Source organism: Dicentrarchus labrax, unplaced genomic scaffold (assembly GCF_905237075.1).
Source record: "Dicentrarchus labrax unplaced genomic scaffold, dlabrax2021, whole genome shotgun sequence".
Taxonomy (NCBI): domain Eukaryota; kingdom Metazoa; phylum Chordata; class Actinopteri; family Moronidae; genus Dicentrarchus; species Dicentrarchus labrax.
Genome location: NW_026136706.1, coordinates 539774 through 565660, shown reverse-complemented (window position 1 = coordinate 565660; position 25887 = coordinate 539774). Strand labels below are relative to the sequence as shown.

The following is a 25887-nucleotide window of genomic DNA, read 5'->3' as shown; positions in this document are numbered from 1 at the left end:
GCTGAAGAGGAACCTAGGGTTATTCTTATTTTCTTCTATTAGTGCTGAGTAATAGGCTCCTCTGGCATTACGGAGGGCCTTTCTATAAGTTTTAAGATTATTATGCCAAATTGAGCAATATTCTGATCATTTGGAAGAGTGCCATTTCCTTTCAGATTTCCTAGCTATTTGTTTTAACTGGCGGGTTTGGTGGTTGTACCACGGTGCTAGTCTCCTATGTTTTAATAATTTCCGTTTTATAGGAGCGATAGAGTCTAATGTTGATCGTAGTGAGCCTGTAGCACTATCGACAAGATTATCAATTTCAGAGGGACTAAAGTCGTTATAGGAGTCTGTTAAATTCAGACATGGCATTGAATTAAACACTGAAGGAATCTCCTCCTTAAATTTAGCTACAGCACTGTCAGATAGACATCTGCTGTAGGAAGTTTTGCCTAGTGGGTTATAATCTAATAGTATGAATTCAAAAGTTATTAAATAATGGTCAGATAGGAAAGGATTATGTGGGAAGACATGTTAAATGTTCAATATCAATGCCATATGATAGAACTAGGTCAAGAGTGTGATTAAAACAATGAGTTGGTTTATTTACACTCTGACAGAAGCCAATTGAGTCTATTAATAATATAAATGCGTTACTAAGGCTGTCATTGTTAACATCCACATGAATATTAAAATCACCTACAATAATTACTTTATCTGATTTAAGGACTAAACTTGATAAAAACTCTGAGAATTCAGATATAAAATCAGAGTACGGTCCAGGAGCGCAGTACACTATAACAAATAGAACTGGCTGCAGTGTTTTCCAGTTTGGGTGAGAAAGACTAAGAACAAGGCTTTCAAATAATTTATAATATAGTTTAGGTTTAGGGTCCATTAAAACGCTCGAATCATATATGGCTGCTACTCCACCTCCTCGGCCTGTGCCTCGAGGAATGTGAGTATTAATATGACTGGGGGGGTGGATTCATTTAGGCTAACAAACTCCTCGTGGGACAACCAGGTCTCAGTAAGACAAAGTAAATCAATATCATAGTCTGATATTAATTAATTCACTAAAACAGCTTTAGAGGACAGAGACCTGATATGTAACAGTCCACATTTCATTCTCTTATTTTGTGCTACTGAGGAGTTAGTTTTAATTTTTATTAGATTTTTATGTTGAACTCCTCTTGTTTTTATTTCTTTAAATAATTTAGGTGGTCGGGGGACAGACACAGTCTCTATTGGGTTTTGGGTGGGTGACTGTTCTAAAGAAAGAGCAGAGAAGTGTGTAAGACAGCAGCTCTGCTTCCTGGTCCTAACTCTGGACTGTCAGGTTTTATAAATAAACTTCGCCATATTTCTAGATAAGAGAGCCGCTCCATCCAAAGTGGGATGGATGCCGTCTCTCCTAATCAGACCAGGTTTTCCCCAAAAAGGCTTCCAGTTATCAATGAAGCCCACATCGTTTGCTGGACACCACCTCGACAGCCAGCGGTGGAATGACGTCATGCGGCTATACATGTCATCACTGATCACATTGGGCAGGGGTCCAGAGAAAACTACAGAGTCCGACATAGTTTTAGCATAATTACACACCGACTCCACATTAATCTTAGTGACCTCCGATTGGCGTAAACGGGTGTCATTACCACCGACGTGGATAACAATCTTACTGTATTTACGATTATCTTTAGCCAGCAGTTTTAAATAGGATTCACGTTTCTGACTATGGAGCTGCCAATAATCAGAGTTGGTTCCTCAGCCGGTGTATCGCTGAGTGGGGAAAATGTATGAGAAACATGAATGGGTTGGTGGTGACCTGTGGGCTTCGGCGTTTTAGTCTTCCTTCGCTCAGTCACCCAGCCTCCCTTTTTCCCCGGCTGCTCGGGATCTACCGGGGGAACTACCGGAGGACGGCTAACAGAAGCTACCTTCGGTCGGACCGCACCGGCTACTGGGGGCTGGCTAACTATAGCGGCTAAAGATATCTCCGTGGTGCGGTGCCGTTCCTCTAACTCACTAAGCCTCGCCTCCAGCGCAGTAAATAAACTACATTTAATACATGTACCATTATCATTAAAGGAGGCAGAGGAATAACTGAACATCTGACACACTGAGCAGGACAGAGGAGAGGGAGAAGCCATAGCTAACTGCTAATGCTAATGAAACTAGCGTATATGAAAAACTTTTGAAAGTAGCGAAAAGTCGCTAAAAGAAGGAGTAACTCCGAGTGCTTAGGTAGAACTAGTCTACGTTTAAATGTTAAGCGGGAAAATAACCGCTGTACCAAGTAAAACTAATGTATATTTAGCGTTCACTGACAGAGCTACAGCACCAAACAGTGTACACAGAGCAGGAAGTGAACCGGAAATGAGTCAGTAAGCTTACCGTAGCACGTCTTAGTGTAAATGCCTACACCAGTGGCCGTTCAGTGAACTGTAGCTAACAGCGCCACCAGTGGCCGTTCAGTGAACTGTAGCTAACAGCGCCACCAGTGGCCGTTCAGTGAACTGCAGTCAGCGTCCTGGGCGTCGGCCAACAGCGACAAACACTGAATGCTGTAAAATAACTGACAATCATATTTAGAATAACGTTACTATCTGCAATGTTCCTATATTTTATTTGGACCGCTAGCTCCATGCTAATAACTACCGCAACGCCAAGATACAGCCAGCTGGACAACCCCAGTTAGCTTAGCTACAATTAGCTAGCTGGATGCCTCTGCCTCACTTTGCTTTTGGCTAGTAGAAGGCTTAGCTTTGTACCGTCAGCATAATTTATTCTTGGCTAAAATCAACACCATTTGTCAGAATACATAAGTTAGCATCATGGATCACATTAGCTGGCAAAGCTAACATATTTATTCAGGTAATATTTTGCTAGCGAAAATGTTAGCAAGCTAGTTAGCAAGTAAGCTAACATTATCCAGCTAACAGCACAATCAGACAATATGTTCCACTAGCTTTGCAGTAATGTTAGCTTTGACTTTGGAATTTGTGTTGGACTCTGTGTTGGACTCTGTGTTGGACTCTGTGTTGTGGACTCTGTGTTGGACTCTGTGTTGTGGACCCTGTGGTGGACTCTGTGTTGTGGACTCTGTGTTGTGGACTCTGTGTTGGACTCTGTGTTGTGGACTCTGTGTTGGACTCTGTGTTGGATTCTGTGTTGGACTCTGTGTTGTGGACTCTGTGTTGGACTCTGTTGTGGACTCTGTGTTGTGGACTCTGTGTTGTGGACTCTGTGTTGGACTCTGTTGTGGACTCTGTGTTGTGGACTCTGTGTTGGACTCTGTGTTGCCCACTGTTGGCACTGTAGGGAAGCGGAGAGAGAAGGCACTCGGGAGCATAAAGGTCACAACCTTTGACCCTCATCCCTACATAGAGACACATAGAAATCAGTCAGAGGAAGTCGCTCTCTGCTGATCAATAATCAGATTATTATAGAGACATAAAATTATAATAATGTGACTTGTGAAGCTTTAACTGAATGTTCAGTGTTTCTGGTGGACTCATTAAGTGTCTGACAGACAGTGAATGTTGTTTATAGAAATAATTAAACATAAAGTTACATATTCTATATTAAACCTGAGGGTCTGTGTGGGTCTGCAGGGTCCACGTCCAGACCAGGTCCACACTCTCAGACTCTTGTGATTATTGCCAATAAAGTAAATGAGCTATATGATTTTTGACCTTCATCTTTTCATCTTTAATCAGTCTCACAGAGGTGAGGTCATCACACAGATTACTGTTGATTTATCAATAACATAATTGACCCCCCTCAGCCCCCCCCTCTGGGTTTTTATTGCCTGCAGTCAAACATTAATTTCTGAAATGGATTATTGAGTCAGGTTGTTTCCCTCAGAGACATCAGACTGAACCTCAGCTGGAGGATCCAGTGTCTAACTGTCTGTCTGTCCAGCTGTCTGTCTGTCCCACTGTCTTTCTGTAATATGATATATGTACAGTGCGACAGCGTTAGATTGAGACGTCTGTCTGTACAGCTGTCTGTCTGTACAGCTGTCTGTTATATCTGATATAATATGTACAGCGCGACAGCGCTAGATTGAGCCGTCGCTAACTTTAGCTGCAGCTAACATTCACTCACAACCTTCCTGCTGCTGTAGCTGAATGTGGACAGCAGACTCTGACTGGAATAAGAAGCCAGGCTGGACTACAGACACAGAGCGGGAAGATAGCAGATGACGAGGAGATATTAGTTCCCATTAGTCTTCTTCAACATCAGAGATATTTCTAATGAATCTTAATACATATTTTCTCTGAATTCACTAAAACCTTCTGTTACTGTGGACTTGATTAGGGACTTGTTGGTGTTGACTCTGGACCTGATTTGGGACTTGTTGGTGTTGACACTGGACTTGATTTGGGACTTGTTGGTGTTGACTTTGGACTTGATTTGGGACTTGTTGGTGTTGACTCAGGACTTGATTTGGGACTTGTTGGTGTTGACTTTGGACTTAATTTGGGTCTCTGTTGACTCTGGACTTAATTTGGGACTTGTTGGTGTTGACTTTGGACTTGATTTGGGACTCGCTGTTGACTTTGGACTTGATTTGGGACTGTGTGTTGACTTTGGACTTGATTTGGGACTCTGTGTTGACTTTGGACTTGATTTGGGACTTGGTGGTGTTTACTCTGGACTTAATTTTGGACTTGTTGGAGGTGACGTTGGACTTAATTTGGGACTCTGTGTTGACTCTGGACTTGATTTGGGACTTGTTGGTGTTGACTCTGGACTTGATTTGGGACTTGGTGTTGACTCTGAACTTGATTTGGGACATGTTGGAGGTGACTTTGGACTTGATTTGGGACTTGTTGGTGTTGACTTTGGACTTGATTTGGGACTTATTGGAGGTGACTTTGGACTTGATTTGGGACTCTGTTGACTCAGGACTTGATTTGGGACTTGTTGGTGTTGACTTTGGACTTGATTTGGGACTCTGTTGACTCAGGACTTGATTTGGGACTTGTTGGTGTTGACTTTGGACTTGATTTGGGACTGTGATGACTTTGGACTTGATTTGGGACTTGTTGGTGTTGACTTTGGACTTGATTTGGGACTCGCTGTTGACTTTGGACTTGATTTGGGACTGTGTGTTGACTTTGGACTTGATTTGGGACTTGTTGGTGTTGACTCTGGACTTGATTTGGGACTCGCTGTTGACTTTGGACTTGATTTGGGACTGTGTGTTGACTTTGGACTTGATTTGGGACTTGTTGGTGTTGACTCTGGACTTGATTTGGGACTTGTTGGAGGTGACTTTGGACTTAATTTGGGACTGTTGACTTTGGACTTGATTTGGGACTTGTTGGTGTTGACTCAGGACTTGATTTGGGACTTGTTGGTGTTGACACTGGACTTGATTTGGGACTTGTTGGTGTTGACTTTGGACTTGATTTGGGACTTGTTGGTGTTGACTTTGGACTTGATTTGGTACTTATTGGAGGTGACTTTGGACTTGATTTGGGACTTGTTGGTGTTGACTTTGGACTTGATTTGGTACTTATTGGTGTTGACTCAGGACTTGATTTGGGACTTGTTGGTGTTGACTTTGGACTTGATTTGGGACTTGTTGGTGTTGTCTTTGGACTTGATTTGGGACTTGTTGGTGTTGGCTCTGGACTTGATTTGGGACTTGTTGGTGTTGACTCTGGACTTAATTTGGGACTTGTTGGAGGTAACTTTTGACTTGATTTGGGGACTTGGTGATGAAGTTGATTTGGGACCTCATTGTCACAACAGTCTTGTTTCTATTCTGTTTTGAAGAGCTGATAAAAACCCTCAGAATTTGACTGGAGTCTGGTGTGTGTTGGACATCAGGGACTGATGATGTAGGATTTATTCCTCCGTCAGTTGCTGCTCGTTGTCGTGGTGATGAGGCGTTCAGGAGCGTCGGAAACTTCAGTATTTGTTTTCATATTTCTCCAACTGATTATTCTGCGGGTTGTTTTTCAGGCTGCTACCCAAACACAAACTCCTCCGCAGGCCTGCAGAGGCGTCTCACGTTGATGACATCATCACACCACAGGACAAGCAGCAGTCTCCATGGTAACAAATTCAACAAGAATAAAAGACTTAGATCTGACTAATGCGTCCATAATAGTAAGATTAAGTGTGTTTAATTAATAAATAATACGTATTATATTTTAATGACACTGTCAGGTCCGAGCAGCAGGATCCACATCAGTCCACTTCTGAACCCAGAACAGACCACAGACCAGTTAGTAAGGAGGACCAGGTGAAACCTCTACACATCGTCTGGCCTCACAGGTGGTGAGTTACATTTCAATTCAATTCAATTCAATTTTATTTGTATAGCGCCAATTCATAACAGAAGTTATCTCAGGACACTTTTCAAATAGAGCAGGTCTAGACCGAACTCTTTAACATTAATTACAGAGACCCAACAGTACCACCATGAGCAAGCACTTGGCGACAAGGGCAAGGAAAAACTGCCTGTTAAAAGGCAGAAACCTAGGACAGATCCTCCGGCTCTAGGTGGGTGGTCGTCTGTCTCGACCAGTTGGGGTGAGAGAGAGAGAGAGAGAGAGAGAGCGCGACAGACAGACAGACAGGTGCACAGCAACAACAGTATTGGCAATGGCAGTCAAGCAGGACCATGGCAGGAGGCTCCACCAGGATCCATGAGAACCTGCGAGACGAGAAAGCACAAGAACTCCGGGGAAGAAGTGGAGTTAGTAACATGCATTAAAGGGACATGAATGAGTGCAGAGAGAGAGAGGAAGAGAGTAGCTCAGTGCACCATGGGAAATCCCCCGATAGTCTAGGCCTATAGCAGCATAACTAAGGGATGGTTCAGGACTCACCTGATCCAGCCCTAACTATAAGCTTTATCAAAGAGGAATGTCTTAAGCCTACTCTTGAATGTGGTGAGGGTGTCTGCCTCCCGAACCACAACTGGAAGCTGGTTCCACAGGAGAGGAGCTTGGTAACTGAAGGCTCTGGCTCCTGTTCTACTTTTAGAGACTATAGGAACCACAAGTAGCCCAGCATTCAGAGAACGTAGTGTTCTAGACGGGTAATAGGGTACTATGAGCTCTTTAAGATATGAAGGGGCCTGACCATGAAGAGCTTTATAGGTGAGGAGGAGGATTTTAAATTTTAAATTTAATTACCTCATTGTATGAAATTAATTAGTAATTCATTAAGAAAGAATTTGTGACAAAAATGTTCTAATATATCTAATTAGGAAGTGTTTTAAATGCTGTCATTTCCTGTCACTGAGCAGTTTGATAAATCTAATGTCAGATGTGATATTAGATGCTTCAGATTCATGGAGATTATCGGGCCTCCAGGCCACCGTCCTGTCGATGTGTTTTTCACCTTCTCTTGTATCAGTAACAACAGCCGCCGGCATGTAATCTGCTCTGAACTGAGCAAAAACACAGATGGATTACAGCTGCGACCAAATGAGGATTTCTGTTAATCTCTGATTGAAGCTCCTCGTCTGTTTGTTTTAATCTGTGTGTGGCCCCGATCTCATCAGATTACAGCTCCGTCTTATTGCTGCTGCTGCTGCTGCTGGGGGAGGCAGGGGAGACTGGGGAGGTGAACAGCTGTTCCAGGTGAAGATGCTGCAGCACCGGTGGGGGCCTTGGGGGGGGTTAAATCTGTGTGTGAGAGCTTTATGTTGATCAGGATCAGAGGATTGATGTCCTGATTGAAACAGAACAAACAAGAAACAGCACTCTTATTTTATAGCTTTTTCATATGGACCCTGGTACACTTTAAATCCTGTAACTCGCATATAATCTACTGCTGCTCGCTGAAAACATCTACTCAGATATAATAAATCTACTGAAAGAAAATTAATCTACTAAAACTAAATAAACCTATTAAATAAACTTAGTTTTTCAACAGTACAGTGTATTTTATAGTAATTCTCTGACAGTACAGTGTATTTTATAGTGATTCTCTGACAGTACAGTGTATTTTATAGTGATTTTCTGACAGTACAGTGTATTTTATAGTGATTATCTGACAGTACAGTGTATTTTATAGTGGTTATCTAACAGTAAATGTGTATTTTATAGTGATTCTCTAACAGTAAATGTGTGTCAGTTAGGACTTGTTCAGTTTGTGGATTTCAGACTGACATTGTGAATGTCAGTAAATAATATTTGAATTTTAAAACGCACCTCTTGGGTTCAACATGAAGCAGAATATTTAATCACTCTTCTGTAAATGAGACAGTCTCAGAGATCAGTTTTTTTCTTTTAGCTTGTGATGATGAATATTAATGTGCTCTCCACTGAGCATGCTCACTCCTCTACTCCACTGCTTTTATTCTGCTTTTATAAATATTAAACATGTTCATATTGAACAGACATAGAATATACATTATATATATATATATATATGTGTGTGTGTGTGTGTGTGTGTATATATATGAATATAAAAAACAGACATTTCCATCATCCTCAATATAAAGAAGTTAAACACCTTTCCATCTTTATGAGTCTGTTTTAATAACAGAATAATACAATATACTGCGATTAACGGACTTGTGCATCATAAGGCCGGCTGTGGCTCAGAGGCAGAGCGGGTTGTCCCCTAATCGGAAAGTTGTTGGTTCGATCCCCGGCTCCTCCTGCCACGTGTCGAAGTATCCTTGAGCAAGATACTGAACCCCAAATTGCTCCCAATGCACAGCATCGGTGTATGAATGTGTATGAATGTTAGTTTCTGTTCGATGGACTTTGCCATCGCTGTGTGAATGTGTGTGAAAGGGTGAATGTGGCACGTAGTGTAAAAGCGCTTTGAGTGGTCGGAAGACTAGAAAGGCGCTATACAAGTACAGGTCCATTTATCGTTTACTGTGGTTGGCTAAGTGTTCAGACACTGCAGGAAGCACTGAAATGTCATTTAAAGCTCTTATTGTTATTATTATTATTGTTATTATAAATGATCTGAATATGAATGCAGAATCTGTAGCAAAGCATTGTGGTTTCTCTTTGTAGTCTGAGTTGTCTCAACCAATCAGGTTTGAGCATCTTTGGTCGCAGGTAAAGATTTTTTCACTGTGTGTTTCCAGATCGCTTGTTTGTTTGCTTGTTTGTTGTTTAGTAGTTGGGTGACATTAAGAGAGAATGTGGAGAGGGAGCAGTGGTTGTAATAAAGTCAGTAAATCAGAGAAATAAAACATTATTTTCTTATTGTCTTGTTGTTTGTTTGTTTATTTGAAGGGAACATGATAAAAACCCGGAGTTGTTCTTCTCCACTCTGATCAAACTGAAGGAGAGACAACTGCAGTTTGAGCTGTCGGTGCTCGGAGAGACATTCACTGACCCACCAGGTACAGACACAATAAACACACATTAAACACACAATAAGCACACATTAAACACACATTAAACACACCATTAACACACATTAAACACACAATAAACACATTAAACACACAACACACAATTAACACAATAAACACAATCAACACACAATAAACACATATTAAAGACAATAAACACACATTGAACAATTCAATTCAATTTCAATTCAATTTTATTTGTATAGCACTAATTCATAACAGAAGTTATCTCAGGACACAAAGCAGGTCTAGACCGAACTCTTTATAACATTATTTACAGAGACCCAACAGTACCATCATGAGCAAGACCTTGGAGACAAGGGCAAGGAAAAACTGCCTGTTAAAAGGCAGAAACCTAGGACAGATCCTTCGGCTCTAGGTGGGTGGTCCTCTGTCTCGACCAGTTGGGGTGAGAGAGAGAGAGACAGAGAGAGAGAGCGAGAGACAGACAGACAGATAGGTGCACAGCAACAACAGTATTGGCAATGGCAATCTAGCAGGACCATGGCAGGAGGCTCCACCAGGATCGATAAGAACCTGCGAGACGAGAAAGCACAAGAACTCCGGGGAAGGAGTGAAGTTAGTAACATGCATTAATGGGACATGAATGAGTGCAGAAAGAGAGAGGAAGAGAGGAGCTCAGTGCACCATGGGAAATCCCCCGATAGTCTAGGCCTATAGCAGCATAACTAAGGGATGGTTCAGGACTCACCTGATCCAGTCCTAACTATAAGCTTTATCAAAGAGGAAGGTCTTAAGCCTACTCTTGAATGTGGAGAGGGTGTGTGCCTCCCGAACCACAACTGGAAGCTGGAAGATATGAAGGGGCCTGACCATGACAAGCTTTATAGGTGAGGAGGAGGATTTTAAATTCTATTCTACATTTTACAGGGAGCCAGTGCAGAGAAGCTAGTACAGGAGAGATGTGATCTCTTTTTCTAGTTCCTGTCAGTACTCGTGCTGCAGCGTTCTGAATTAATTGGAGCGTTTTAATGGACTTATTGGGGCAACCTGATAATAAAGAGTTGCAGTAATCCAGCCTTGAAGTAACAAATGCATGGATTAGTTTTTCTGCATCTGTCTGTGATAGGATGTGTCTAATTTTTGTAATATTACATAAATGAAAGAAGGCTGTCCTGGAGGTCTGCTTTATGTGGGAGTTAAATGACAAATCCTGACAAAGATAACTCCAAGATTCCTGACAGTGGTGCTAGAGGCCAAGGTAATGCCATCTAGAGTAACTCTATCTTTAGACAGTGAGTCTCTAAGGTTTTGTCTGAGTTTAACATCAGAAAATTGCAGGTCATCCAGGATTTTATGTCCTTAAGACATGTTTGTAATTTAGATAATTGATTAATTTAATCGGGCTTGATCAATAGATATAACTGAGTATCATCTGCATAACAGTGAAAGTTAATGGAGTGATTCCTAATAATGTTGCCTAAAGGGAGCATATATAAAGTAAATAGTATTGGTCCAAGTACAGAACCTTGTGGAACTCCATGACTAACTAGTATTTATTGAAGATTCATCGTTAACATGTACAAACTGCGAACGATCTGATAAATATGACTTAAACCAGCTTAGTGCGGTTCCTTTAATGCCAATTTGGTGCTCAAGTCTCTGTAAAAGAATACCATGGTCAATGGTGTCAAATGCAGCACTAAGATCTAATAATACAAGTACAGAGACAAGTCCATTGACACAATAAACACAATTAACACACATTAAACACACAATAAACACACATTAAACACACATTAAACACACAATAAACACACATTAAACACAATTAACACACATTAAACACACAATAAACACAATCAACACACAATAAACACAATCAACACAATTAACACACATTAAACACACAATAAACACATTAAACACACAATCAACACACATTAAACACAATCAACACAATCAACACACATTAAACACACAATAAACACAATCAACACAATTAACACACATTAAACACACAATAAACACATTAAACACACAATCAACACACATTAAACACACAATTAACACATTAAACACACATTAAACACAATGAACACACATTAAACACACAATGAACACACAATAAACACACAATAAACACATTAAACACACAATTAACACACATTAAACACACAATAAACACACAATTAACACACAATTACCACATTAAACACACAATTAACACACAATGAACACATATTAAACACACAATAAACACACAATGAACACACATTAAACACACAATAAACACATTAAACTCACAATTAACACACAACCACCTGACCCTAACCATAATATTAGGGCCCAAGCACTGAACGTGCGAAGGCCCTATTCTAATTGAAGGAATTCTTTTTCTTGTTTTTCCTCCTAAACGAATGCATTTTTGGAGGCCGCAACATGCTCGAAAACTCATGAAATGCAGCGCACATTGTACGTTGAACGGCATGTCCGTGGCGTGCCATTGGCGTGGCCAACTTTGACAGCACGCCACGGACACGCCCTTCAATGTACAGTCACAAATAGCACAACATTTAATCAGCAACATACTTTGACTGTACGGAATTCATCAGATCTTCTTCATAATTGGCCAGTACAGTCAAAGTATGTTGCTGATTAAAAGTTGTGCTATTTGTACACATGTCAAACACTGATGCCATTTCTGCCATTTCGCAGTGATTTTCAACGTATAAAGAACTCCTACTTGGGAATTTATCGGATCTGCTTCAAAATTGGTAAGCAAAGTTAAAAAATGTAGCTGATTAAATGTTGTGCTATTTGAGCATGTACATTAAAGGGCGTGTCCGTGGCGTGCCGTCAAATTTAGCCAGGTTGAATCAAATGTTAAACTGTGATGCCATTTCCAGCAATTCGCAGACTTTCAGCGTTTTTTTTTTGCGTTGTATTTGAATGAACTCCTACTAGGGAATTTATCGGATCTGCTTCAAAATTGGTCAGTACAGTAAAAAAATTTTGCTGATCAAAAGTTGTACTCATAACTTCACTGTACAATGTCCAATGTCCACTAAACTGCACATATTCTGTAACAGTCTCACCCTGAACACATCCTCACAACTTCAGTGTACATGGTCCAATCTCAATGAAACTTCACACATTTGATAAGAGTCCCGCCCTGAACACGTCTACATGACAATATTCAGATATAGTGATAGCGCCACCTACTGGCAACAGGAAGTAAGCGCTGCGATTACGATCTGATTTCCATGAAATGTTCATGTCGTTACGACAGCACGTAGCGCAGCCGCAGCACACCCCGAGTTGTATGGAGTGCGAGGGCCCGTTCATCACTGCTTGCAGCTTTAATTATTATTATTATTAGCATTATTATTGTTATTAGTATTATTATTAGAATTATTATTGTTATTAGTATTGTTATTAGCATTATTATTGTTATTAGTATTATTATTAGCATTATTATCAGTATTATGGGGGGGGTTCAGTCAGTCAGTCTACCTGGTGCAGGTGAGTTCAGATCTTCCAGCAGGGACCGGATCAGCTGCTTCCTCACTCAGGAGTTCTCTGACTCAGAGTTTGTATGACTTTGCTGCGACCTTTCCAACAGTCGTATCAGTGCTCATTAGTGTTATTAGAGGCTGCGGAGGTCAGAGGTCAGACGCATTGATCAGCTGATGGCGCTATAATGACTGTGTGTGTTTTAAGGTAATGAACGCACTCTGAGATATTGAGACGTAAACTTTTACTGCGCGCTGACCGTAAATTCATATCCACAGATTAGCTTTATGAGTACTGGGAAGGCAATCACATTAGGACAATTTTAATCGACTTTGATTTTGTTAATAGGGTCAGACTATTGATTATTTTCACTGTTCACCTGTTTGTCTTTCTGCTGCTGGACAAACATCCACCTTCATCAAATATATCTCTTTTTATTCCTTCATTTCTGCTCCGCACACTGATTGTATCCATCAGTACATCACACACATATGAATCATTATAATACAAATATAATACAAATATATGAATCACTATAATACAAATATATGCATCACTATAATACAAATATAATCCAAATATATGAATCATTATAATACAATACATTAATGTTTGTCACAGACTGACTGCAAGCTGCACGTTAATGTTATTCATTAAAATCAAACTGAGAGAACAGAGTTACCTGATTCCTGTTCCCACAATTCACTCTGATTGTCTTTTTGTGACTCGCTGTCCATTCATCCTCTCACTGAAGCTGTAAACATGACAGAAAGAGTCAGTTTTCTCATTGAAGGCCCATCCAGACTTTAATAATGCTGATATACAAACTGTCTGTTGGAACAATAATGTGTCTCGTGTTAAAAGTAGCATTTCTAGGCCTGCACCCTAATAAAGATTGTCCCAGTCGACTGTAGTTGTTAGTTAAAGCCAACAGTGGACTGGCTGAACGTTTCTGATATGACTGTATTGATTATAACCTGTTAAACAGCAGTAATGATTGTGAATCAGAACAACCAGCAAGGAGACTGAACCTTTAGTTATTCCAACACAGTGTAAAATCACACAGTAAGCTTGTTCAACACACGGAATAAATAACTTCTTACTTCACTGAAACTAATCCTGGCTGATCGATACGATGGATGATGGATAACGTTAACAGTTACTGATAATTAACTGGCTACAAACTGGCTCCTCTTCCTCTGTTTCATTCCTCTCCTGTCGCTGCCTGAACTCACCGGGTCTTCATCCCCAGTCCAGTGGTTGGAGCCGCTGGACATCAGCCGCCCTTCATCGGTCCTCCCTGCTTCGGTTCTGTGGCTCATTCGGGCCTCACTCCGGTTCTGTGGTTCATTCGGCCCCACTTCGGTTCTGTGGCTCATTCGGGCCTCACTCCGGTTCTGTGGTTCATTCGGCTTCGGTTCTGTGGCTCATTCGGGCCCCGCTCCGGTTCTGTGGCTCATTCGGGCCCCGCTCCGGTTCTGTGGTTAATTCGGGCCCCGCTCCGGTTCTGTGGCTCATTCGGGCCCCGCTCCGGTTCTGTGGTTCATTCGGGCCCCGCTCAGGTTCTGTGGTTCATTCGGGTCCCACTCCGGTTATGTGGCTCATTCAGGCTAACTAGATAACAGCAGCTAGTGCAGTAAGCATATGAAGCAGTGTAGCAGTAAGACACTTTCTGTGTTACAAGAGAAAAGGTCTGTGTTGCAATAATCCTCTGATCCTTTGGTCGCGGTGAGGAGGAGCAGCTCCTGAACGCAGTTAAACATTGGTTTGGTTCTCTGAGACTGTCAGGCTGAAAGTGTCCACTGAGACTTTTTACAACATATTCGAGGCCAGCACTAATAGTTTCCACCTTAAACGTTTTACAAAGTCACCCACTACTTCTACCTCGCAAACTATTTGTGATGTCACATGCTGGTTGGCCCCGCCCCTTAAAACCAGATGTTCAGTGAGCTCAGAGAAACTTTCCTCTTTCAGCAGATGGATGTGAAACATTCACACATCAACTGTAGGAACTTTAATGTTCCTCAGGAGTTCCTCAGGGATCCATCCCGGGTCCTCTTTTATTGTAATAATGATGAGAAAATGTTATATTTTGTTAAAACTAGAAATATTATGTTACCTGATAACAACCTTCTTCTTCTCCTGCTGTAATTGTGCAGAGATCTTCTCGGAGGCCAGGCTTCAGCTGGACGCTCACATCCTGAACTGGGGCTTCCTGTCCAGTAAGGAGGACTACCTGAGGGTGCTGAGTCAGGCCGACGTGGTTGTCTCCACCGCCAAACACGAGTTCTTCGGAGTCGCCATGTGAGTCTGTACCCGCCTCATGAACGCTGCGACATTCAGATTTTGGAGGTCAAAGGTCAGCTGTATTAGTGAAACTTTTGACTAATTCAATTAAATTTTATTTGTATAGCGCCAATTCATAACAGAAGTTATCTCAGGACACTTTTCAAATAGAGCAGGTCTAGACCGAACTCTTTAAAACATTATTTACAGAGACCCAACAGTACCACCATGAGCAAGCACTTGGCGACAAGGGCAAGGAAAAACTGCCTGTTAAAAGGCAGAAACCTAGGACAGATCCTTCGGCTCTAGGTGGGTGGTCGTCTGCCTCGACCAGTTGGGGTGAAAGAGAGAGAAAGAGAGAGACAGACAGACAGGTGCACAGCAACAACAGTATTGGCAATTGCAATCTAGCAGGACCATGGCAGGAGGCTCCACCAGGATCGATAAGAACCTGCGAGACGAGAAAGCACAAGAACTCAGTGCACCATGGGAAATCCCCCAATAGTCTAGGCCTATAGCAGCATAACTAAGGGATGGTTCAGGACTCACCTGATCCAGCCCTAACTATAAGCTTTATCAAAGAGGAACGTCTTAAGCCTACTCTTGAATGTGGAGAGGGTGTCTGCCTCCAGAACCACAACTGGAAGCTGATTCCACAGGAGCGTTCTGAATTAATTGGAGCATTTTAATGGACTTATTGGGGCAACCTGATAATAAAGAGTTGCAGTAATCCAGCCTTGAAGTAACAAATGCATGGATTAGTTTTTCTGCATCTGTCTGTGATAGTATGTGTCTAATTTTTGTAATATTACGTAAATGAAAGAAAGCAGTCTTAGAGGTCTGCTTTATGTGGGAATTAAATGACAAATCCTGATCAAAGATAATTCCAAGATTCCTGACAGTGGTGCTAGAGGCCAAGGTAATGCCATCTAGAGTAACTATATCTTTAGACAGTGAGTGTCTAAGGTTTTTGGGGCCACAGCTCATCCAGGATTTTATGTCATCATTAGACATGTTTGTAATTTAGATAATTGATTAATTTCATCGGGCTTGATCGATAGATATAACTGCGTATCATCTGCATAACAGTGAAAGTTAATGGAGTGATTCCTAATAATGTTGCCTAAAGGGAGCATATATAAAGTAAATAATATTGGTCCAAGTACAGAACCTTGTGGAACTCCATGACTAACTGTAGTATTTTTTGAAGATTTATCGTTAACATGTACAAACTGCGAACGATCTGATAAATATGACTTAAACCAGCTTAGTGCAGTTCCTTTAATGCCAATTTGATGCTCAAGTCTCTGTAAAAGAATAATATGGTCAATGGTGTCAAATGCAGCACTAAGATCTAATAATACAAGTACAGAGACAAGTCCATTGTCAGAAGCAATCAGAAGGTCATTATTAACTTTAAGAGGTCCAAGTTCACCGAGCTCAAAATAAGATGGAGAAGCACGCTTATAACTCAAGAACTGATGCAGTAATTAGTTAATTAGAATAATAAAGTATATCTGATTCTGTAATGAGATGAAGTGGTGATGTTTTACCCAAAGGTCATAGGTCAGCTCCACTGTGACATCATAAAGTGCTGTACATTATTCACCATAATCCAGGAAGCAGAGATTGTTACCATGTTGCGCTCAAATGTCAGAGGTCGCTGTGACCTCACAGTCCATAACTGAAGAATGAATTCCAGATTTCATTCACATGTTGACTGTGACAATCAGAAATCAATAAGTAGAACTTTCCTTTCACTTCCTGCCTCACTCTCAATCTCACTGACTTTAAACTGTGTGTTTACTGTGATCCTGTAAGTGAGTTTCACATACAGCTCAATATACTCAATAATAAATATATATATATATATATATATATATATATATATATACTATAATATAAGACTATTTTAACCTGATTCATAGTTAGCTAACTATCCGTCCACAGTCTGGATCAACTCAACCCAAGTAGTACTGATACCACAGTGTGTAAATACTCCACTACAGTAAAAGTACTGATACCAGTGTGTAAATACTCCACTACAGTAAAAGTACTGATACCAGTGTGTAAGTACTCCACTACAGTTCAGTGAAGACTGAAAATACTCCCAGATGAAACTCTGAATGTCTCATTTTATCTTTTGTATATTTATTATTGATCTATTTCTACTATTGCTTTAATAAAGAAAAAGTATTTCTAATCCGATTACTTGATTAATCAATGGAATGATCAATAGAATACTCAATTACTTAACTCAACAATGGTTGCGGCACTAATATATATCAGAAATGTAGTGATACATATACACTTTATATTATGTAAATTATTATATTATATTATGTAAATTATGATTGAAAATAATTATTATTAAATAATTATTAAAATTATGTAAAAGTATGTTTTTTAATCTCATCGTACATGCGTACAGTGACAATAAAGCCATTCTATTCTATGTAAGATTTCTATAATATTTATATAATATTTTTATCATTTATTGTTCATAGTAAAGTTTATTAAAGTAAAAGTAGGTGAAACATTTCAGCTCTGAAAGAAGCTCAGTCCCTGCTTTATCTGACCTCTGCGGCTCACAGTCAGTAGCTTTATTTATTCAGGTGGTCTCGTCAGATCCTGTAGAGACCTGCAGGTGAGGACTCTGTGGGACCGGCTCAGTCTCTGATCTCAGTATCTGTCAGGTGGAGGAGAGCTGCAGGCCGAACCGCAACGACCAATCAGACGCTGCGTTCTCTGAAGAACAACCAATCAAACAGCCTGCAGTTGGTCGTCTGATCTGAACCTCATTCATCTTCCTGTTTGTAGTTCAGTGAGCTCAACACGCCAGAGTCCCTCCACAAAAACACAGAATCTACTGAACATACAAATCACATCATAAAGAACGTGTGCTTGTTCAGTTTAAAGTTTAAATATTAATGACTGACAGAAGGTCTAATTAAACTGTGTGGAAAACAAATGGAAGATAATCTTCACTAATGATCTCCAAAACAAGCTAACGTTAGCCTGTAAACCAAGTACAGCAACGTCACATGACTTCACCAACACTAAACTTCCAACTTAACGTAATCTTTAATTAAAATCTTGTCAAGTTTGAGTCAGAATAGTTTTCAGAGTATAAACGAGGCTGAAAATCAAAGTCGAGTCTCAACCTCGTTAGTAAAAGCTTCAACGTTCACAGGTGGAATATTTACTGACTGTGTTCACCACTGAACCAAAAACACATTCAAACAACCCATTGAATTCAATGAGAGCGAACCAGATGAGCTAAAATGCTAATAGTATCATGCATGGTTCTTATTATATAGCATTGTAATGCTAATGCTCATAGTTAGCATGATAACTGGCTAGTGTTTAATATGTTACTTCATGTGGTCTTGACAAACTTCTGTCACATCTAGCATGTCGTGGTATCTTGGGATCGGACTGAATGGTTAGGGTTAATGGTTATCATGCTAACATTAGCATGCTATGCTTGCAGTAGTTTGACAGAAGGACTGATGATGATTAAAGTTTCCTTCTACAGACATCTATCTAATAAAATAAATATGAGTCCAGTAAAGGAATGTGTTTAGTTAGCAGTGTTAGTGTTAGCATTGACGGTGTTGATGTAGATGAACAGAAGAGCTTTTATTGTGTAATGAGACTCTCTGTGTGATAATGAATCAGGAGCTAATTATAGCAGAGAGGAGTCGTCCCCGAGGGGGAAGTGATGTTTGTGTTTGTCTTTGATCCAGAACCAGGAGGGACTAGGACCCCCGCTGCGCCCTGCGGGTCCCCATACAGTTTCTGAAGGTTCACTCGTACAATTGTGGACTTTAAAATGGTCAATATTAACATCTGAGATATTCTGCTTCCTCTCTTTAACAATTAAATATAAATAAATATATTTACTGTGGACAACAGAATCCTTTCTCACACATCTGGAATCTGGAATATTGTCTTCTTTAAAGGGTTGAAGGTTATTGTTGTTTACAGCAGCACTGTGGATCCTGTATCTGGTAGTGTGGCCTCAAACAGGAAGGGGTTTCCTACCCTGGAAGTCATGGAAACACCTGGAAATGGATTAAAATGGCCAAATATCCTGAAACTGATAAATTAAAATTAAAAATAAAATACTTGGGAGTCGACTGACTTTCTAAAAGATACATTTTCTGCCAAATAAATTCAGCAGGACTGATATATTTTTATATATTATTATATATAATTATAATTCTTATATATTATTATATATTTAGCCCATTCACAGGAAAAACCCAGGATATATCATATATCCTGGGTTGTTTCTGTCACTGTTTGGTGCTGTTGCTGCTCTAGGTTCTACCAAAGTTTAAAACAATATGTTCTAAGGTTTTTAATAATAGTTTTTCATCTTTACTGTTAAAGATAGGGGGGGCTTAGCCCTGTTAGCCCATATAGACCAGCCGTCCCTGGTTATTATTGTGTCTTCACATGAAATCTAGGCAACAGTCATTGGAATTATTAGTTCTATTAAAATCTGTTCGTCGTCTATTAAAAACAAATAATATTTATTTATGAGAGAAACAGAGAAACAAGCTAATGATGTTGGGAGAGTTTGGTCCTCGTTATCACTAATTTCTGTGTAAACTGATGAATTAAGATCATCAGTGATTAATCTGATTAATTAGGTTCCTTGAGCGAGCTGCTGTGTCCCGCGGTGACGATGAGGTCATTCAGTCCACTGAAACCATCCAATAATTGTATGAGATTAAGTCTGATGAGATTTCCTCACATTGGAGAACGGAACCAACCTCAATAATCCACATCAGAGTCTCAGCACCTGGACCTTCACACCAGAACCAGGTTTTATTTGGTCTGAGTCAGATCTGCTGTTTGAATATGAATGCTGAAACCTCATCCATAATTCAGAGTTCGCTGTGACTGTCAGTTTACTCAGATAAATACAGCCAATCACTGTGTAATTAATCAATAACTGAATGAATCCAGATATTAGCCGCCTTCTCTCGCTCATCACTGATTGATATTTTTTTATTGACACTTAATTTGTTGTTTAATTTGAAATAATCAACACTGACAACCTGCTAGCAGCCGTGTGTGGCTAACATCCACATGCTAACTTCTTTACCAAATTAATGTTTACCATCTTAGTTTAGCGTGTTAGCATGCTAACATTAGCTAATTAGCAGTAATGGTGATGGGAGTGTTATTAGTGCTGCAGATATTAAATGTGGACCTGATGATCAATAAAGTTATTAGGGTTCATTATAATGTTATTAATGGTATCATGTTAAGCAAGGGTGAGTCAACATACTAGCATTAGCTTGTTAACATATTAAAAAAGGTAATTTGCTAAATGCTTCATTATTATTAAACAGCAGCTGAGCGAGCTAGCCATTGTTAGCTCAGGCAGACTCATATCGAATGCTACACTACAGTTAGCTTGTCTGAATGATGAGATGCTAACCGGTAACAGATGCTAAAAGGCCACACGAACACATCTGGACAGCCAGCTGTTTCCAGTCTTTATGCTAAGCTAAACTAGCATACAGACTCATTGTCTGATTGTGTTCCAGGTTAGAAGCTGTCCACTGCGGCTGTTATCCTCTGTGTCCGAAGGCTTTAGTGTATCCTGAACTATTCCCAGGTAATAATCGGACTTTATTATTGATTATTGATTTTATATATGTTCAATGGTTAAACGACAGTTAGTCAACTTCTTCTTCTGTGCTCTCTAATGCAGCAGAGTACCTGTACTCCACACCTGAGCAGCTCTGTAAGCGGCTGCAGGCGCTCTGCAGGAGGCCCGACATCGCTCGCAGACACGTCGTCAAGGTAACCAACATGCTAAAATCAAAGCAGTCCAAATCTGGTCCAGTTAGCTTAGAGTTAGCTTAGAGTTAGCTTCTAGAGTTAGCTTAGAGTTAGCTTCTAGAGTCAGTTAGCTAAGAGTTAGCTTCTAGAGTCAGTTAGCTTAGAGTTAGCTTCTAGAGTTAGCTTAGAGTTAGCTTCTAGAGTTAGCTTAGAGTTAGCTTCTAGAGTCAGTTAGCTTAGAAAGCTTAGGAAGCTAACTCTCAGCTAACAGTAGATGGAAGCTAACTCTCAGCTAACAGTAGACGGAAGCTAACTCTCAGCTAACAGTAGATGGAAGCTAACAGTTTCTGTGTACTGTCCCTTTAAGATATGTTACAGTCTGATGCTATTCTGTGGTTCAGGTCGACACCTCCTCTTTCTCCTGGATGTCTCTTAAGGAGCGTTTCGAGACTCTGCTGGCAGCCCAGCATTCCTGAACGCACCACGGAGCACCAGTCCATTAGCGTCGCCGTCGTTGCGTCTGCCAGGCCAGCGTCACGCCCGACTCGACGCCACGTCCCGCAGAAAGCAGCAGTGACTTCCAGCCTTTCTCAGGCACCTCTAAGCCCGAATCAAAGGCGGGATGGAGACGCCGAGTCTGGACCCGTAAACGTCCCCGTCCTCCCGGCTGGAAGAGAACTTTCTTTTATGTGTGTGGTTTTGGGCGGAGGGGGGGTTAACGTGTAAAAGCTTTCATGTTTCCACAGGCGGTGCCACCTCCAGGATCCGCCGGGATCCGTTTTTATCCTTTGTGCCGCCGAGTTCTGTTGTTCAACCACAGAGACTGAGAGGCAGCCAGCCCGCGGTCTGTATGCAGCCCCACCTGAGCTGCCAGGACCAGGACTAAAGTGGATCTGCAGACGCTGCGTACCCACTGAGACCACATCACTGTAAAAAACCTGAGGCCACATCAACACTGTAAAAAACCTGAATGGATGCAGCAGTTTATTAAAAATAAGTGTTTATGAGACGACCTGAAACATTGTGATTTAATCTGATCAATTAACATTTGTCTATTAATCAAATAAATTAATCAATTAAATAAAATCAGACTGTATGTAGTCTCATTCCTGCCCAGACAATACACGGCAGTGAGATAACACCAGGAAGTTCAACAACAACACAAATTCAACCAACCCCTGTGAATTCTGCACAACATCACAATCCAATAATAGTAATAATAAAAATAAAAATATTTTCAGTTTTCACTTTCTCCCACAGTTTGATAATGAAAGAAGCCTAAAAGCATCACAACTTTTTGGAAAATCTGCAGTGAAATCAGGAAGTAACAATCCCAAACCCTGATCAATAAGTTAAGACAGATTATTGAATAATGTCCAAAGATTTGAGGTAACTAAGCGAAGTCAGATAAAACAACATAATTGTAAAATAACTTCAAAGTAATTTGATCTAATAAATACCATTAAGCTCTGTTTCATTCTCTGTTGTCTTCACAGACTTTTCTCTGTTTGGATTTGAGACTAATTATTGGGGCGGCAGTAGCTCAGTGTGTAGGACTTGGCCTGGGAACCGGAGGTTCGCCGGTTCAAGTCCTACAGACCACAAGTTTGCCAGTTTCACCTCCTGTGCACTGCCAAGGTGCCCTTGAGCAATCTAACCCCAAAACCTGCGCTGTTAATGTTGCAGCACCATGACTCCACCATCTCTCTCCCCTTTGCATGTCCACAAGTGCATGAAGTGTGCATTTCAGCCTGTGTGTGTGTGTATAAAAAGAGTGAAACGAACAATTTTCCCTAGGGGATCAATAAAGTATATCATCTTCTTCTTCTTCTTCTTAATTAACCTTGTTAGGGAGCCCCGGGTTGTCCTGGTGGCTCACCTGGCAGAAATGGTGCCCCGTGTGAGGCTGAGACCGCACTGCAGCGTCCGAGAGTTTAACTCCGACCTGTTGCACTTTACTAGGTCTCCTCTCTGGCTCTCTCTCTCTCTGTCTCTCTCTCTTTCTGTCTCTGGCTCTCTCTCTCTCTCTTTCTGTCTCTGTCTCTCTCTCTCTCTGGCTCTCTCTCTCTCTCTTTCTGTCTCTCTCTCTCTGTCTGTCTCTCTTTCTCTCTGGCTCTCTCTCTCTCTCTGCCTGGCTCTCTCTCTCTGTCTCTGTCTCTCTCTCTTTCTGTCTCTGGCTCTCTCTCTCTCTGTCTCTCTCTTTCTGTCTCTGGCTCTCTCTCTCTCTCTGCCTGGCTCTCTCTCTCTGGCTCTCTCTCTCTCTGCCTGGCTCTCTCTCTCTGTGTCTCTGTCTCTCTCTCTCTCTTTCTGTCTCTGGCTCTCTCTCTCTCTCTTTCTGTCTCTCTCTCTCTGTCTGTCTCTCTTTCTGTCTCTGGCTCTCTCTCTCTCTCTGCCTGGCTCTCTCTCTCTGTCTCTCTTTCTGTCTCTGTCTCTCTCTCTTTCTGTCTCTGGCTCTCTCTCTCTCTGTCTCTCTCTTTCTGTCTCTGGCTCTCTCTCTCTCTCTGCCTGGCTCTCTCTCTCTGGCTCTCTCTCTCTCTGCCTGGCTCTCTCTCTCTGTGTCTCTGTCTCTCTCTCTCTCTTTCTGTCTCTGGCTCTCTCTCTCTCTCTTTCTGTCTCTCTCTCTCTGCCTGTCTCTCTCTGTGTGTCAATTTATTTTAATTTCAATTTAATTGGCCTTATTGACGTTTTGAATAAAACATGTTGCCAAAGCACACAATACATGTACAATACAAAAATAGAAATACTATAAATACAATTAAATTAAAGTGTCTGTCTGTCTGTATTTTTAAAGCACAACCAACGTCTGAACCAAAGTGATTAAGCAGTTTAGATGCTGTAAAGTTACAGAATTGTATTTTAATGCAGAAGAAAGGTGCATGTTTTATTAAAGGTATATAAACATATAACAAACACAGCTCCAATAAAAGACTGTAATGAGGTTGAATTCAGGGTGAAATGTGTGTTTTGAACAGATCAGAGTTGTATTCCAGCTGACGGAGAACAGAACGCAGTTTGCTTCGAGGCTTCTGAAACTGTCGGATTATCAACAAAGAACAGCGACAGTAATTTCACGCTTGAGGAGCGAAGCTGGTTTCATCCTGACGGCTCTGCAGAGCTCTGATTGGAGGAACACCTCCAGCATCAAACACACACACAGAGGTGAGTGTGTGTGTTAATAATAATTATAATAATAATTAATGTTCCTGCTGACAGCTGATGGACCTGTTGTTCTGCTTTGACGAGGACCAATCAGATCGACTCTTCATTAAGCAGCTTAATTAGCATCTTCACTCTTTATTAATATACACACATTAATATAAACTGGAGCCTTGATTTTTAACAATAACTCTGTTAGCTGATAGCTAAGCATTGGTAATGCTATATTAGCTATCTATTAAAGATTTATGTCACATTTGTTCCCTTTTATCTGATGTTTGGTCAGCAGACAGTAAACTCGGTGTTCAGCCCTGCTAATGCTAGCAGATTGCAGTTAGCTAATGTTTAATCACTGCTAGCTTACTCTCCCTAATACCACGTTAGCTTAATGCCTTTATGCTACATTCATTCCTCTGAGTATATTTGAACAGAAGTGTAGCTAGCTACCAACACACACTGGCTGTGTCTCAGTCTGCCTACTTGAACACTGCGAACATTTAGACATTTAGATTTAAACAATTCAGTGCGTAATGATGGACCCTACTCGCACTGAACGGACGCCATCCTGACTCCAGAGCGGAAGGGGAGGGACCATAGGGACGAGCACGTTATAAATGTGAACTCTATCGTATAAAGTAACAGCGGTAATATGAAACGTTTTACTGTCGTCTGATGCATTACTTACAGGTCCTCACTGACTGAAGCCGACAGAATCATTTGGCGAGTTAATTAGCGTAACGTTACCTGTTAATGCTACCTAGCTACCTCGCCACCCTAACCTGCGTTGGCGTCGGAGGCGACGTAGTTTCCACACGCTGTGAACTGAGCGGGAAATGAACGTGCAGAAAAATGTTTGTAAACAAAAGTCGGCATATATTTTTGGCGGGCTGGAAAATCGCGTTCACGTGTGTTGCGTTTGTCGTGTTCGTCACTCTCATCCCGCTCGTCATTTCCGGTAAGTGTTCTAACAAAAGTGTTCATTTTGGGACAATACTAACCATCGACAGTGACACTACGGCAGTAAGTGGTCAGTGCACATGAGCAGTGCACTGACGGAATGAGACACAGCCACTGAATGATACCCTGTAACAGGGCGATAAGCTAACGTCACCAATCCAACATGTTCTGTTACTAATAGACCAAATAGTCTAAATTAATAAACTCAATTCGACACCAAATTTGGGTTCAAGGTTACAAACAATAAAAGTGAAATCAAGACTTACAAAGAGAGATCAATAAAAAACATAAGATAAAACCAACTTATTGATCTGAATGATCGTTGCTGGAATGAAGCTGCTGTTTTTATTCCACTTTGTTCTACTTGTTGGGACCATTGACCTCCGCCCAGAAGAAGAAGCTGCAGTTCACTGTGCAAACAGCGGGGGTCATTTAAAATGGAGCTGGTTATCAGCTGTAACTGTCAACTGTACACATTCTGGGGTGGCCGCTGTGGATCCGCCCCTGGACGCCAAAATCCATCTGAATCTACAGGGCGTCATGTTCAATTATGCAACTTGTTAAATGGTTTCATAACGGAATCAGACTGCAAATTAAACATCATTTTACCAGAGACACAGTGTCAAACTGTTTCTGACACTGATGAAGACGAGGACTACCATCTGCCCCCCTGTGACGTGCTGCTTTGTCCCACCTGCCTCCAGCCTTTGATAAATTACTGTCTACACTCCCCTGGACGAGGAAACATGGCTGCGTTTAAACGTCTTTAAATAGCGTCAGTGTTTGAAGTGGAAATGGAATCTGTCCTGTTTTGTAGAGCAGGCAGCAGAAATAAAAGGAAACCTTAACGTCTGCATCAAAGCGGCCGCCGC

At 41.0% G+C, this 25887-nt stretch overlaps 1 protein-coding gene across 1 annotated transcript in view; it reads left to right on the top strand.

Annotated features, from left to right (window-relative positions):
- gtdc1 (glycosyltransferase-like domain containing 1) overlaps window positions 1-21988 on the top strand; it is a 50793-nt gene extending 28805 nt beyond the window's left edge. The window contains exons 6-12 of the mRNA XM_051402773.1: window positions 5962-6054; window positions 6169-6279; window positions 9213-9322; window positions 14971-15115; window positions 20665-20735; window positions 20832-20923; window positions 21304-21988. Of these exons, the coding sequence (XP_051258733.1) occupies window positions 5962-6054; window positions 6169-6279; window positions 9213-9322; window positions 14971-15115; window positions 20665-20735; window positions 20832-20923; window positions 21304-21378 (697 nt within the window). The 3' untranslated portion in view covers window positions 21379-21988. The remainder of the gene's footprint in view (window positions 1-5961; window positions 6055-6168; window positions 6280-9212; window positions 9323-14970; window positions 15116-20664; window positions 20736-20831; window positions 20924-21303) is intronic.
- The last annotated feature ends 3899 nt before the right edge of the window (window positions 21989-25887 follow it).